At 48.4% G+C, this 16,180-nt stretch overlaps 1 protein-coding gene across 1 annotated transcript in view; it reads right to left on the reverse strand.

Moving 5' to 3' along the window:
- Positions 1-16,180, reverse strand: part of SH3PXD2A (SH3 and PX domains 2A) — a 309,695-nt gene that overhangs the window by 238,775 nt on the left and 54,740 nt on the right. Inside the window, 1 exon segment of the mRNA XM_014583350.2 lies at positions 10,084-10,164. Coding sequence (XP_014438836.2) covers positions 10,084-10,164 — 81 coding nt within the window.

Here is a 16,180-nt window from a genome sequence, read left to right on the forward strand (position 1 = left end):
GCATGGAGGGCAACCATGGATGCCAGGGACAATGTGGGAGGAGGATGGGACATAGCAGAGGGTGGGGGATGGGGAATCAAGGATAGCAAAACAAAAGGCAAGGTATGCAGGACATAAGAATTGGAAAATTATTTGCTGAGAACGTGTATGTTGATGTGCTTGATTGAACCAATGCACAGTGTATTTTGGATGGAAAATTCATTTGTGTGTTGTGATGGTGTATAGTGAATTAATAAAAAATAAAAAAAAGAAACCCTTCTATCCTAGATTTTTAAATAGTCAATATTTTCTCTTTATGTATAATATTTTTATTTAATTTTAATATTAATTTTCTATATTTTTACCCAAAATAAATAAATAAATAAATAAAGCTCTGCCCTCCTCCCCGATGGATTTCCCTAACGTCCATCTCTTACTAATCTGGAGTACATCCTTTTAGATCTTTCAAAAATATTTATATGGAGACCAGCAGAAGGTATAATGGTTACATCACTGGACCCCCACATAGTCAACTGTGGTTTGAGCCCCAGATCTGATTTAAAATTCAGGCCGGGCACATGTGTATTCATGCCCGAAATCCTGAGAAGAGAATGGAGGAGAGGGGATTGCAGTGTGGCCACCCCTCCCTGAGGCGTGATTTCTCACTTTGTATCTCTCTGTCTCAGTCTGTCTGGTGAGTGCAAGTGCCCTATAGCACAAATCTCTCTTAAAAAATATGTATATACATATGCTACGTATAAAGCTGCAAAAGATGTATCTTCCAGCCCAGCATTGTAATCAGTAGATACTGCAAAAGAGCAATCACACCAGAGGATTATCTTTATATATATATATATATATCACCCCCCCGGGGGTGGGGGGATGGCCATGCTGCAATCCCATCTCCTCCTTTCTCCTCTCAGGATCTCGGGCATGCACATGCACACGCCCGGCGTGAGTTTTAAGCCTCTGAGCCTGGGACTCGAACCACGGTCAACTACATGGGAGTCCAGCGAAGTAGCTATTACGCTATTCTCAAGATAATTTTCTGGGTCCCACCAGAAAATTATCTTGAGAAAGACTTTGAAGGAAGAAAAAGAGACTGATCTTTGCTAGCAGATGGTATATCACAGAATACTTGGTAGGCAGGGCTGAATTGTGAAGGTTTGTGTGACTAGAGTGCTGGGCATTTGCTTTCCAACAATTTGAGTAGCTGATATGTAAATATTTACTCAAAAATATTTAAAACCATACTGTCTCTATTGTTACAGAGTCACAAACAAAATTATACAAAATTTTAAGAAATATTTTGAACATGATCTCTAAAATTCAGTATTCTGAAATTTTGAAAGTTGTTTATTAACTATCAAGAACTATGGAGTGGGGCCAGCAGGTGGCATGGTGGTTGGGGGTGCTAAACTCCCATGTGGCCAACCATGGTTCGAGTCCTGGACCTGGCGGCTTGCTTTCTCACTCCACCCCCTTCTCTCTCTCTCTCTCTCTCTCTCTCTCTGTCTCTCTCTGATCAAATCTAAATAAATAAAGTTTAATAAAATAATAATAAAATAATTCTTTAGAAAAAAGAACTGTGGAGTATGGGCAAAAAATTTCTGATATGTAAATATTTGTGGAAAAATGTAAAAATAAATAAATGAATGGGGGGAAAAGATGAATCTTACTGTGAGTGGGCTTTCCGTATAATTGCTACCATACTGTAAATGTTGTTTGGGACTTGTATTGTTTATTCATTAACTTTTCCTGAAGCTCCACCTACGGGACTGAGATTAGGCTCAGTTATCCTGGCAGTTGTACTAAGTGGTGTGAGAATACCACATTCCAGTTGGCAACCCTCTATGGATAGTCACGTAGGTTGTTTCCCATTTTTCTCTATGGCGAACAACATGAGGCTCTCTGGGCCTTCCTGGGGCTGGGGACCGACCTCAGTCAAGGCCAATGCTGAGCGTGGATGAGCAATCACAATGACCCGTAGCTCACTGCACTTGCTGGGGCCTACGCTGCTGCCAGAGCAGAGAGCGCTGGGACTCAATCATTCTTAGAACTTGGCAGGGCACTTCCCCAGGCTTTGAGCCCCTTGCTGTTAGCCCAGGGTCAATGATCTGAAGCAAACTCCTTTGATGACTAAAAGGCAGCATCGCCTGCAAAAAAGAAATCCCCTCTCCCTTTTTCTGCTCCCAGGGTGGTCCTTGGCACTCACCAGGATCACCTCAGTTTGACCTCAGCTGAAGCCCACTCTGGACACCAAACCAAATTAAACAGAAAAATCAACACAGTTCTTGACCTGCAAAGTGAGGCACTTGGAATATCAACTCCTCTAATTCTGAAAATGCAATAATCCTATGAATCTCCATAAACTACATCATAACGCACCCACAGCCACAGACACAGCTATTCCAAGGCTGGCTATTAGTGATTCAGGGATTATATTTTGTTCACCAGTCATTCGTCAGGCTATTGGAGAGCTGGAAAGTGAGTATGACCTGGGCCAGGGGACGTGGGTGGAGAGTCTGGAGAAATGAATAAGGAAGCTCTTCAGGATAGGTTCAATCCTTTAGAGCAAATGAGCAAACCTGAACAACTCTCTTAACTCTACCTTCCAAGCCGTGTGGGGGAAGCTAAGGGCCTCTCCTGACGCTGATTAAATATTGACCCTGTGCACTCCCTGGCCCGAGTTCAGACTAAAGGGTGAGCAGCACCGTGGAGCCAATGTTTGCAGAGCAATTACTGCAGCCCAGTGCCTTGTAGGTCAGGTTGTGAAACAACCCTCAATGGAGCCAGGCCTTCAGAGAGCCTTCCGGTCCGTTCTTGGTGGGACCAGGCCATTGGGGAGACACTTCACAGTGAAGAATCTGTGCAAGGACATCGACAGAGTTTGGGAATGTGGTCCAGCTGCCAATGACAGGGCACCTGGACAGGAGATCTGCAGCCCCTCAACCTCCTCCCTTACTTACCTGCACTTCCAAGGGACCCAGGCCCTTTAGAGCCAAGCAGGCCTCAGCACTAGGCCTTGTCCTGGCCAGCTCCCTCAGGGACAGGCCCCTTTCCTAGGTGGCTAGGGCTGAGTGGCTGAGTTATTTTTAGAAGAAACCAGTTTCCACTTGGAGACAAAGAGGCTCACCTCTTCCCTGTTCTGAACTTGACATCTGAAAGGCTCTTAGAAGCCTTCTCTGGAAACTGACCTGGTTTCCAGAAAAGGTGTTTGGAATACCCATTGAACTGAAATGCTTCAAAGACGGGCAAGTCATGTGGGAACATGGCCTCTTTTTGCTGGATCCTTAGAAGATTTTAAGGAACAACTTGAGGGGGCAATTGGAAAAGGACTCTAGGGTCGAGCCTGATGTGTATTCCAGACAGTCTAAAGCACACAATCCAACAGAACTTTCTGTGATGATGGGAATGTCTTAAATCTGCTCAATACACAGATATCAGCCACTGTGGCTACTGAGCAGTCGTGATGTAGCAAGTGCCACCAAGGAGCTAAAACTTTACATTTGATTTAATTTAACTTTTAAAAAAATAATTAAGTTTATTTATTTACTTCTCCCACGAGAGACACAGAGACAGAAAAAGAGAGGGAGAGACAGGCACCTGCAACAAGGTCCTCATGCCATGGTCCAGTCTGGTTTCTGGCAGCCTGGAATACAGGCACCTACATATGCCCACTGTGAACAGGGAGGCCTTGGGATGTGAACCAGGGACCTTTCCATGTGGGTCCAGTTGTGCTACTGCTGCAATACTGTCTAGACCCTAAAAGTTTTTAATTAATTTAATTTACGCAGCCCTTTGTTGCTAGTGGCTACTGCACTGAACAGCACATGTCTCATGCCTCCGTAACCTGGGGCTTTCAAGTGTGGGCAGGAAGAGGGGTTGGGCTCAGTGTACAGCCTGTTGGGTGCGAAGGAAGAAGAATCCCGGGCCTGAAGTTCAACACAGTAGATAAAGGGGAGGGAAGAAGAATGTCGGGGGCAGAGTAAAGGGCCTTATCCAGGTGCTCATGGGTAGATTTCAAGGCTTGTCAACAACCAAAAAGTTATTAGAATTGTCTACGTGCATTCACGCATTTGTCTGGGGAGAGAATCTTTTGCTTTTTCTAGAAGCACAAAAGAAACTCTGATCTCAACAATAAAATAGGATTAAATAACTCTTTGATCTGTCAGATAAAATGCGTGCTTCAGGAAAGCCTACTCTGATCCCAAAGTATAAGTTCTCTTATAATATGTCTATGACACCTTTCTTACAACGACTCTCAGTAAAATAATATAATAGTATCAAGTTATATTGCATGATTATATTAATCCAAGATCTTGTCTTCCCTCACAAAGCAGTAAGTCCCACAAAGGCAGGAGCCAGGTCTGCTTTTGCGCATCGCTGTATCCCGAGTCTGACATACTGCCTGGAACAGGGAAGGCAAACATTTGATATTGGGGTGATGGGCAGATGGAAGGACGGAGGGAAGGAAAGAAGGAAGAAAGAAGAGAGGGAAGAAAGGAACGAGGGAGGAAGGAAGAGAAGAACTAAACACATACTTTGCCCAGATCACTGTGTCTATGGTGTGAATATGACCCCCAGAGCACAGCTGAATTTCACAGTAAAAGCACCTGGGATGGGATTTGGTTGTGGTGAGATTAAGAGGATAGAGACTTAATCCAACTATGATATTGCAAGGTGGGCCCTTTGGGAAGTGAATGGGATCGGATGAGGTCATTGTGGTGGGGCCCATGATTGACTGCTGATAGCTTTACAAAAATAGCAGACACAGGGACACAGGGACACAGACACACCAGCTGTCATTCTGTCTTGCCATGTGGTGCCTTTCTGCCTCAGGACCCTACAGAGAGCCCCACCAATAAAAGCCCCTTGGACCTTGGACCATCAAAACCTTGAGTTAAATAAACCACTATTCTTTTTTTTTTTTTTTTTGAGAGGTTTTTGCTATATGGCACATGTGCTTACCAGAGAGACAGAGAGACAGAAAGCGAGAAATCATCCCCCAAGGGGGATGGCCACACCACAATCCCTTCTCTATTCTCCTCTCGGGATCTTGAGCACGCATGCACATGCGCCGGGCGTGAGTTTAAGCCACCGGGTCTGGGACTCGAACCGCAGTCGGCTACATGGGAGTCCAGCAACATTGCCATTATGCCAATTGCTGGTCCCCTCTTTTGTTTTGTTTTAAGAGAGATGTTTGCTACAGGGAGCATGTGCTAGCTCGAGAGACAGAGAGAGGCAGAAAGTGAAAAATCACCCCCCAGGAGGGATGGCCATGCTACAATCCTTTCTCTTCCATTCGTCTCTTTCTTCTCTTGGGACTTTGGGCACACATGCACACACACCTGGCATGAGTTTTAAGCTGCTGGGTCTGGGATTCAAACCATGGTCAACTATGTGAACGTCCAACAACATAATCATTATACCATCTGCTGGTCCCAGACTCAGATATTATTATTAGCAACAAAAAGCAGACTAGAACACTATGATTCTCAACAAAAACCCAGATCCTCCTTCCCCAAACCAGGGTCAGGGCTTGGGGCTCTGTCACTCTTGACTCTTGTCACCAATCAAGACTACATGGGCATCTTCTTTGTTCCTCCCTCCAGGAAGAATGCTCTTTCCTTCCTCTTCGCTCCATAGAATGTCACATGTACCTTGATCTAATATTTATTTAATCTATAGTGGGCTTAATTGCCTAAAAGTCTATCTTCCCAGGCCAGCTGATGACATGATGGTTAAGGCACTGGATTTCACATGGACAGCTCCCTGGTTCTAGTCCCAGACCCAGTGGCTTGAAAATCAGGACATGCATGCGTGCCCAAAATCCCCAGAGGATAATGGAGGAGAAGGGATTGTAGCATAGTCATCCCCCTGGGGGAATGATTTCTCACTTTTCCTTTCTCTCTGTCTCTCTCCGGTGAGTGCATACACCCTATGGCAGTAACCTAAACAACAACAAAAACTATTTTCCTCACCAAACATAGGCTCCTGGAAGGAAGGGACCTTGTCCTTCTCAACTTTGAGTTCCAGCTTGTGTTACTTTTGCCCTGCAAGAGTCAGATGCCTTGAAGATTAAAACTTAGGCCAACCAACTCTTACCCTGAGCCGGCCTGGACTATTCATCTTTACACTTCCGGCCTCACCATTCACACTCACAGCCGGGGCAGGTTGCCACATTTAGCGAGAGAAAATACAGAAGGCCCAGTAAAATGGGAATTTCAGATAAACAGCAAATAAGTATATCCCATACAATATTTGAAATATACTTATCCTAAAAAAAAATTCATTGTTAATCTAAAATTCAAATTTAATTGGATAGCTCATATTTATCTGGCAACCCTAATCCAGGGGCTCATAAGTAGCAAGTAGCCAGAAAGTAAAGTGTGTGGGTGATGGGGGTGGGAATGGGGGTACGGAGATAAGGGGATCTGCTCTGTACAGTCCAAAGGCTTCAGATAAGCATGGAATGAGCCGTCACTGGGCGATCTGTGGTTTTTCTCCCCTAACCCTGTGACATCCCCCAGTCCCTGTGAATACCTCCCCAACACAGCACCAGAACTCTAAGTACCCTGCAGGGGACTCATTAATGCCATGGTCACTTCTCTTGTCCCAGCACAAGCCTTCCGGCTCCTATCTCCCTCCTGCCTGCTGTCCCCTCGGCTGGTTGCTCTGGTGTGTCTGAGATCGTTCATCTCCAAAGCTTTCCTGAGAGCCTCAGACGCAGCACAGTTAGGTCCTGGCGGAAGCTTTAAAAACACAACCCAGAGTGATGGTCTGCACCCAGGGCTGGGGAGAGAGGTGGGAATGAGGGACAGGATGTGGGAGGCAGTGCCAATATGGAAGCTGAATGGAGAGAAATGGAAAACCCAAGACCGCAGTTTCTGTTCTGACCTATAACGCAGCACCTTCAAATACGTCCTACCCTCATGACTACAGAGCATGACGCCAGGGCACAGCTGTCCGCCTCCCCCCCTGCCCCCCAGAGGGAGAAGGAGAGGGTCCGTGTGCTATTCCAAGTGAAATCGGATCTGCACATACCCGAGGGCCCTTGACTGCATGCTGGAGGAGGCTCAGGGTCCACTCGGTATCCCTTTGCACATGATTCCTGGGTAACATTAGTAGGTGGGACCCGAGGCCTCTTGGTAGTAACCTGACCTCCGCCAGGAACAAAAGGCACCATCTGAAGAGGGAGAAATAAGAGAGGGGAAGTACAGGGAGACCTACAGTGGAGACAGGGCCACTGGGGACAAGGAAGAGATGCAGGGGCCCATCACCGGGGTGTCCAGGCTGCTCTTATCTGAATGTCACAAACAGACCTCAAATGGAGCCCAAGTCGGACCAACTGTGGTATGATTCACGACCTAAACTCGGTTAGCTCAGCGGTTCGTCACTGGGGGTCCATGGGCCTGTGAACACCTGACACTGTGTAAAATTGCACAGAGACACTCTTTTCCTGGGGAGAAGGCTTCTTCCAGTTCACGGAGGGGCCTGTGGTTCCCAGAAGGTCCAGAACCACGAGTTGGTTTCAATTTCAGCAGCTTCCCCTAGGCTGGCTTAGTGAGAGCATGGGTCTTCCAGGGTCCAAGGTGAGGCTCAGCCCAAAGGGGTAGGAGCGAAAGGTTTCTGGGAACAACCCCTGTGGGCCACACCCCAACTCCCAACACTCTCGTCCTGCCCCAGAGGCAGGTTCCAGAGAGGAGCCGTGACCCACGAGGCTCTGATACTCTGGCACAGGGCACCTCATCATGGCAGAGTGAAGCCAAGTGAGGAAATCAAGAAAGCAACACCATGGGATGGGAGTAGGTGTAAGTCCCCAGACCCTGCAGAAGTGCGGCCCAGCGTCGTGGTCACTCGGTAAGACCAGACAACTCTCTAGCTGACTCAGTATCGGGAGCAACATGGAACTGCTCATTTCATCTCCCTAACAGCCATGCTGGTGGATGGTATTCAATCTTCCTACTATGAGTGGGAAAACGGGAGAAATGAAGGAGCCTGTCCAGGGTCACACAGCGACAGCCAGCAACTACACCCAGGCAAAGTGTTCCCAGTGTGTAAACTCCAGGTCACTCTTTCATACAACTCAGAAGTTCAGTTCTGAGGCTCAGCAATTCCCCCAGAGAGTTAGCAATTCCATTTACTCTTCCTCTGCAGGAGACACCACGTTGAAATCAGCAACGTCTGCAAAGTAGAAAGGCGTTCCAAGATGAACGCCACCTAAAGCCACCACGGCCTCTGAAATGGGTTCACAAAGACGCGACACTTGGCTCAAAGGTTAAATTGCAGAGAACCATCCAACACCTTCCCAAACCGCCTCTACAGGGTGGCACCACCCACATGGACGGGCCTGGCCTGGTCATGGCCACTCACGGCTGAGACCAGCACGTGTACACACTCCTCCATGCTCGCGTCCCCTCCCGGCACACAGGAAAGGAGCCCTCCAGGCACTGGGACGTGGGGGAGCAGCATTCCTTTCTTGTGAGATTCTGTAATTGGGGAGAGGGTGATGGACCAGATGGGGGGGGGGGAGAAAAGTTCTGATTTGGAAGTTTCCACTGGCTTTCAGGCCCCCTCCAGCTCATCAATGAGCCCTTTCAGGGTTCCCTCTCCCCAACTGAGTTATCATTTCCTGTCCAGCACACTGCACCCATTGATGGGGTATCAGCAAATCCCACCAGTTTATGCCGGAAGGACCCATGGAGACTGGACGGGAATTGAGGGGGAAGGGGCAGAAGGCGGGAGGGAAGGAGCGGCTTTCAACCCCAAATTCAATGGATATTCAATCCCATATTGTTGGATTAAGAGCGGATTTGTAATCTAGGAAGCTGGCTCACCTTTGGCTTGTCTCAGGTAGAGACAAAAGGACAGTGAGATAAAATCAGGTGTTAGAGGCAAACATGGAGGCCTGGCCTTTCCAAGATGACTCACCACCCCAGGCCTGCAAAGGTTGTAAGGACTAGCAGGTTGTCTCCTCTTTGTGCTTTCATGGGCTTAAACAGACTTACAGCCCTGAAGAAGGAACTATTAGCTAGGTTTTCCATTCCTGGAACAGGGAGGGTTGCTGCCCAGTACACAGTGATTCTCCCTTCTCTGGGACTTGCCTCTGATACATGGGGGTGGACCCCCTTGGAGCCGTGTCTGTGTGACATGACCCTCAACCCTTGGCTGTGCTGACTGGTCTAGAGAGAGAACCCAACCCAAGTCAGGTCAATAAGACTCTTCCCTGAGATTTTTAAGGTTAGAACTGGGAAATAGGCCCTCAGCTCCTGGGAGCCAAGATAAAAAGCTCAAGAGCTGCTGACAGCCAAGTTCTCGAGGTATGGGGTAACAGCAGCTGAGGACAAGGGCCAGAGGAAGGTAGAGACGAGACAGAGGAAGGGCAGATCATGCTTGCAGGCGTTCCAGAAGCCCACTCCTCCCTGCCCTTCTCCCTATCTTGCTGACTTTGGTTTCCCTGGGACAGTCTTCCCACCACGCCTCCTTTGTCTGAGCCAGTGCACGTATAAAACTGCCACTCGTAGCCAAAGAGCCCTAGCTGAATTAGCTGGCATCGCGGTGGTGTCTGCAGTGGCAGCCATATTCCCAGCCCTCTGTGCAGACACGACTACGTACGTTAGAGACACATGCATACCATACACATGAAAAAACAGGGTGGTGAGGCAGACACAGCGGTATGCCCAGTCTGTGTCTGTAATTGAAGAAATGGCTTGTTTTCTGTTTCGGTCTCCCCTGCGTGTTTGCTTTTCTTTGCCTGAAGTGATGTGGCAGCTTGTGCCTCACCCTGGCTGTTTAGAGAACACGTCTGCTCAGCACACAGCACCCACAGCCATCCTCCCGCCTCTCCAGCACGGCTTCCTCACCCCAGGCGAAAGAGGGTGACAAAGCATGAGTGTTAAGACCATCTGAAGAAGACAACAAAGCCCTGAGTGTCACGTCCAAGACTGAGTGAGCCCAGCTCCCCTGCAGAGCTTCTTCGGCTGTCCCTCTCCCCCAGCCCCGACTGCTCCAGCAGCACAGCGGGGGGGCCTCGGGATGAGTGAGGACACGAGAAGACAGCCCACCCGAGACGCGGGCCACCTTGAGCTCTGACCAACTCACCTGCAGGTCAAAGAACTTGCTGTACCTCCGGTAGATGGTCTGGGAGGTGGAGTCGGACCAGGTCACGTTGATGATGTACACCTGTGGGGAGAAGGCGGGCAGGTGAGCAAGGCTGGCTTCAAGCTGCGCCGGGCACCATGGAACACGGCTGCGGATGCTCTGTGGCCAGGCCGTTCCCTTCTCCTCCATCCCCAGGACTTACAGGTCAGGCTCCACGTGGATGCTATAAAATGTGTCCACACACACACACACACACACACACACACACATTTCTCCTTGTCCACTGTTTTGCTTTCCATGGTTTCAGTTATCTGCACAATAGGGATTTCTTCTTTCCTTTTTTTTTTTTTTATTGCCAGAGTGCATATGTGCTCACCAGAGAGAGAAGGGAGACAGAGAGAAAGAGAAAGAGAGAACGTGCCCCTCAGTAGGGTCATGGTCATGGCACAATGCCTTCTCCTCCACTTCATCCTGTGAGGGTGTGGAGGATGCACACATACGTATTTTCAAGCCTCTGGGGCTGGGATTTGAACCACGGTTGTCATGTAAGATCCCGCTTCCTGAATCACTAAGTTATGAGATCAGCCCTCCAATAAGATATTTTAAAAGTTTATTTCTTTTGTTCTGAGAGAGAGGGGAGACGGACAGACTCCCCACAGCGTTTGGTCACGAATCCCTCCCCCCAGCTCTCTGGCCAGCCGGCATCATCATGGTGCCCAGGCGTGACTGTGGGGCTCAGGTCAGTCTAGGATCTGAACCCTGGGCCCTTCCCTGCGGCTCCAGCATCGTCCAGTGGCACCTTACAGCCTGTGTCACCAGGGCTGAGACTACAATAAGATGTTGAGGGGGAGAGATCAGTCACATAACTTTTTTTTTCTTTTTTTCTAGAGGTTTTCACTATAGGGCATGTGTGCTCACCAGACAGAGAGAGAGAGACAGAGAGACAGAAAGTGAGAAATCACCCCCCAGGGGGAATGGCCACGTCACAATCCCTTCTCCTCCATTCTCCTCTTGGGATCTTGGGCACACACACACACACACACACACACGCGCCCGGCGTGAGTTTTAAGCCACCGGGTCTGGGACTCGAACCATGGTTGACTACATGGGAGTCCAGTGACATAGCCATTACGCCAACTGCTGGTCTCCCATGACAATGTTTTTATAGCATATTGCTATAATTGTTCTGTTTTATTATTAGTTCCTGTTATTAATCAATTACTGTGCCCAATTTGTAAGTTAAACTTTATCATAGGTATGCATGTTTGGAAAAAACACAGTATATATGGGGTTTGGTACCATCCATGGTTTCAGGCATCTCTTAAGGGTCTTGGAACAGATTCCCCATGAATAAAGGGGGACAACCATCAGTAGAGGGCCGTTCTATGAAATGCTAAGTAAGGATGATTAACTTATGAGGGAAAGGCTAAAATAAATGCTTCTCGTTTCTTCCATTATGTTTATATGTATTTTATACAATGCATATAAGACTGGAGTCATTCACTTTGTTTCCTTTTAGGTAACTAATTTCTACTGGTTCTCAAACTTCAGGGTAAATAAGCTCCCTCAAGAAGGCTTCCGAAGTCACAGGTGTTTGGGCCCAGACCATTCTGCAGAAGTGCCCGGTGTGGGGGTGCTGACATCCACACTTTTAACAATGCTATTTTGCTGCAGTTGATGCTCAGGACTCGCTCTGAAGAACCCTTCAGGGGACCACTGGCATTTCAGAGATGTGTGTCCCATCTCAGCTCCCTAAGTCTTAGCTCAGCACCTGGCACAGAGCAGGTGCTTGGAAAGCATTCTGCCACACTGAACCACAGAACCGGTCCTAGCAGGAGGGATGCCAGCATATGCAAGGTTTGAAGTTTTCTTCAGGTGCCTTGTGATGAAGGAGCTGGGCTGTACCGCAGTGCCCAAGGCCCACCCAGCTCTGCAGAGCGGTTGCCTCAGGCCACTCTGGAAGGCTTGCCTGACCCAGGAGGTCACCAGAGAAGAAGAAAATGTCCCTTGCCCATCAGTCTGGCCTGCTGTTCCCACTGTTTCTGTCTCTCTTGAGAGAGGCAAGGGCTGGAGGGGTGGCTGCCCTCCTGGAGCCTCGGGGCTATTCCGCTCAGCTCCCCCAGGGCCTCCTCCAGGCACCTGGACAAGACACTAACCAGCACTTCCTCCCTCAGGAGACAGGCAGAGCTGGAGGGCCCTAGTGGTGGCTCCCATGCCAGGACACCTCTCAGAATCACCTGGGGAGCTTAATAAAATTCAGATTTCTGGACCTCTACCCAGTGCTTGGGATTCCCTAGGCCTGGGTTTTTTCCACCAGTAAGGAGAACGAAATAGCCAAGAAACCAGCGATGTCCACTCTGGGGAGAAAGAGGCACAATAGCAGAGAGGAGCATTCAGAGACCTTGGCACCGCAGAGTGGCCGACATGTCAATGCTCAGAGCAGGGTCTGCACACACGAGGGGGGTGGCATGCTGGCTGACTGCTCAGTCACTGGGCCAGGAAATGGACTTGGAATACAGTCCCTCCTCCCCTCCTGCGGCCTAGTCTCAAGGTCAGCCTCCTGATCATGGGGTGGGGGGGTTCATCTTGAAATGTAATCAAGGAAAGGGCCGTAAAGTTAAAAAATTAAGAGCTGAATGTCACCACCCAGACGCAGTGTGTACGACACGACCCCGACAAGGAAGAACATTAAAAAGCCATCCCTATCCTTGCGTGCTCAAAATAAACTACTGACTGTTACTGCAATAAAAAGGGATATGCTTTATTTTATAACCTACATACAATACATTGTAACATTATTTATTTATTTTAGTTTTGCCAGAGGATGTGTGTATTTACGGGGGCAGGGGGTGGGGCGCAGAGGGGAGAGGGAGAGAGAGAGAAGGCATGTGAGAAAGCACTCCCCATGGGGAATGGTCATGCTGCAATCCCTCTTCGTCCACCTCTCCATCCTATTGGGATTTTAGGTACGCATGCACACAAGCCCAGTGTGTTTTTCAAGCTGCCACGTTCGAGACTTGAACGGTGCAATAGGCCACGTGGGATTCAGCTGGCCCCATAAAACCATTTGGATAACTACGTATTACCTAATGTTTAGATAACCACTCAATAACTGCTAGTACATCCCAGTACAGTGTAAAGCATTTAGAGCTGACCCTGCTAGCCTCAGACAGCTGCAGATTCAACCAACTGTGGGTTCAAAATGTTACTTTGTCGATGACGTGTACTACACAGGTAGGCCTGCAACAGTTGTGTCTGCGTTGAACATGTGCAGATTTTTCTCCTCATTGTCGTTCCCTATTTACATTGTCTTAAGAATTATAAGTAATCTAGGGACCAGCAGTTGGCGTAAAATGGCTATGTCGCTGAACTCTTCACGTAGTCAACTGCCGTTCGAGTCCTAGACCCGGTGGCTTAAACTCACGCTGGGTGCATGTGTGCCCAAGACCCCAAGAGGAGAATGGAGGAGAAGAGATTGCAGCGTGGCCATTGCTCCTGGAGGGGTGATTTCTCGCTTTCTGTCTGTCTCTTTCTGGCGAGGGCATGTGCCCTATATCAAAATCCTCTCAAAACAAAAAAATTATAAGTAATCTAAAGATGATTTAAAGGATATGGAAGGATGTGTGTAGATTATATATAAACAATATGCCATTTTATATAAGAAACTTAACCATCCTCCCATTTTGGTATCTACAAGGGTCCTAAAAGCAACCCCCTGTGGATAACAAGGGAAGACGGTATACCTATGAGCTCATTTAACTTTGGTACAGTGAGGTAGCCACCAATGATACTGCGGCATTGTAGAGAAGGTAGGTGAGGCCGGGAGGAGCTAAGTTGCCTAAGACCACAGAGTTAACAAAAACGGCGAAGGGCTTGACCCTAAGTCTAGCTGAGCCCAATCCCCATGCACTTAACCACACTGGACTCTACTTGTCTGCATGTAAATGTAGCAGTGTGGCTGTGTATTATTATTTAATTATTTTATATTCAATCACTGTGCATCATTACAACATACCAAATGGATTTTCCCATCATGAATACACTGTACGTTGGTTCAGTCAAAGATAGGCCATACCATAGACCATATCATAATCAACAGATCGTTTCCCATTTCTGTGTCCCTTACCTGTTTTGCTTCTTTCTTTTCACCCTGGATTCCCTTCTCCTCACTCTCCCACATTCCCCACCCTTCTACCACACTGTCTAATAGCCACAGGTGCTCCCCATGCCTTTCTACCTTCCGGTCTTTCAGTTTCTGCCAGAGCGCAGGCATTCCGTGTATATTTAGAGGGGACATACAATGCCTCCTTTTCATAGTCTGGCTTGCTTCGTCTAGCAGTTAAGTCTCCATATTCATCCACTTTCTATCAGATGCTAGAGTCTCATCTTGTTTTTTTATGTCTGAGTAGTATTCCATAGTGTGTATGTGCCACACTTTTTAATCCATTCATCTGTTCATGGACATTTGGGTTGGTTCCATGTCTTAGCAATTACGAATAATGTCGTAGTAAACATGGATGTGCAAGTGTTTTTCCAACTGAGTGCATTCCTATCCTTTGGGTAGATACCCAGGAGTGGAATTGCTGGATCATATGTTATTTCTAATTAGAGGTCTTTGAGGAATCTCCATATTGTTCTTCATAGTGGCTATACTAATTTACATTCCCACCAACACTACAGGAGGGTTCACATTTCTCCACAGCCTCACCAACACTTAGCATTCTTCATCATTTTAATCTTAGCCATTCTGACTAGGGTTAGGTGGTATCTCATTACGGTTTTGATTTGTATATCCCCTATGATAAGAGATGTTGAGCAGTATAGCTATTTAAACCAAATTGCTTCAAGACTAAATGAAATCTTTCCAAAGCTTTAGGTGGTCTGAAAAGTATGCACAGCCCTTGTGCAGTGAATGTCCCTGGAGGGGACACTCTGAGAGGAGGAAAGCAACTCTGAGAGCCCAAGACCAAGAAGAGATGGAACACGGGGACCCAGACAGAAGTCAAGGCTTAGGAATGCTACAAAACCAACCCACACGGAGGAAACCCTCACACACAGCTGGCTTCACTAGCGTGTGGCGGGATGTTCTGGCATTTTCACAGGGGTCATAACCCATCCCATCCCCCTTCTGACTCCCAGCTCCACCCCCCACCCACAATGCTCCTTCCCACAGGTCTCGGGGCAGGAAGCAGATGCATGCACACATCAGGCTGCCCTCAACCTCCACCCCAGCAGCAAATGTAAGGAGGCCACGGGTGGACGGGTGGCTCAGCCCTCCCTGGAGAGAGGGAACCTGCATTCACCTGCAGGACACTAGGCTGCAGCCTTTCTCCTGGGCCAACCAAGCAGAGCTCAGAGGAAAGGCTTAACCCAGGCTTAACACTCCTACCCTCCAACCTTTCTGGTAATGAGGGGCTCCCCTTCACCTCCCGGAGAGAATTAATCACAGGCAGCTGCAAGGACTGAAGGGAGGCTGCTCCTTTTGCAGAGGAGGAAGCGAAGGCCTAGGACGGTAATTTGGTAAGAAGGGGACCGGCCAGGTGAGGAGGAGCAGCCAGATCTGGGCTTCACTCCTAGCACTCTCTCTGCTGGCTGTGAGATCTCAGCCCAGTCTTTCAGACTTGCAGACTCCTCTTCTACTCAATGTGCACAACTTGCAGGGCCTCCAGGCCAGTTGAGGACTCCATCTACAGCCGAGCTGGGGCAGAAACCTAGGCCTCCCAATCCCCAGCCTGAGACTATCCTGGGCAGACCTGCATAGTTGCCCTGTGGAGAAGTCCTTCGCTGTGTACTCTTCAAAAGAGCTGAAACACACAGTCTAACCTGTGACCTGCACCCACGCCCAAGGCAGCCCCTCTGGGGAATCAGCCAGTGGGAAGGGGCGACAGACTGTGAGACTGTCAGCAGAACATAGCCGTGTGTTCCCCAAATATGTTCTTTTCTTGTTAGCAAAGGGACTGCCCCTGCTAACATCTTACACCCTGCTTTCTATGCCCTGAGCAGGCGGGAATACAGCTCAGCAGTGCGGCTGGGGAAATGGACCCCTCTTCCCAGGTTTTCCCAGACTTCTAGGATTTATGAGTCCCCTGCTTCACTC

The sequence above is a fragment of the Tupaia chinensis genome, unplaced genomic scaffold (genome assembly GCF_000334495.1).
Source record: "Tupaia chinensis unplaced genomic scaffold, TupChi_1.0 Scaffold144255_1, whole genome shotgun sequence".
Classification (NCBI taxonomy): Eukaryota; Metazoa; Chordata; class Mammalia; order Scandentia; family Tupaiidae; genus Tupaia; species Tupaia belangeri.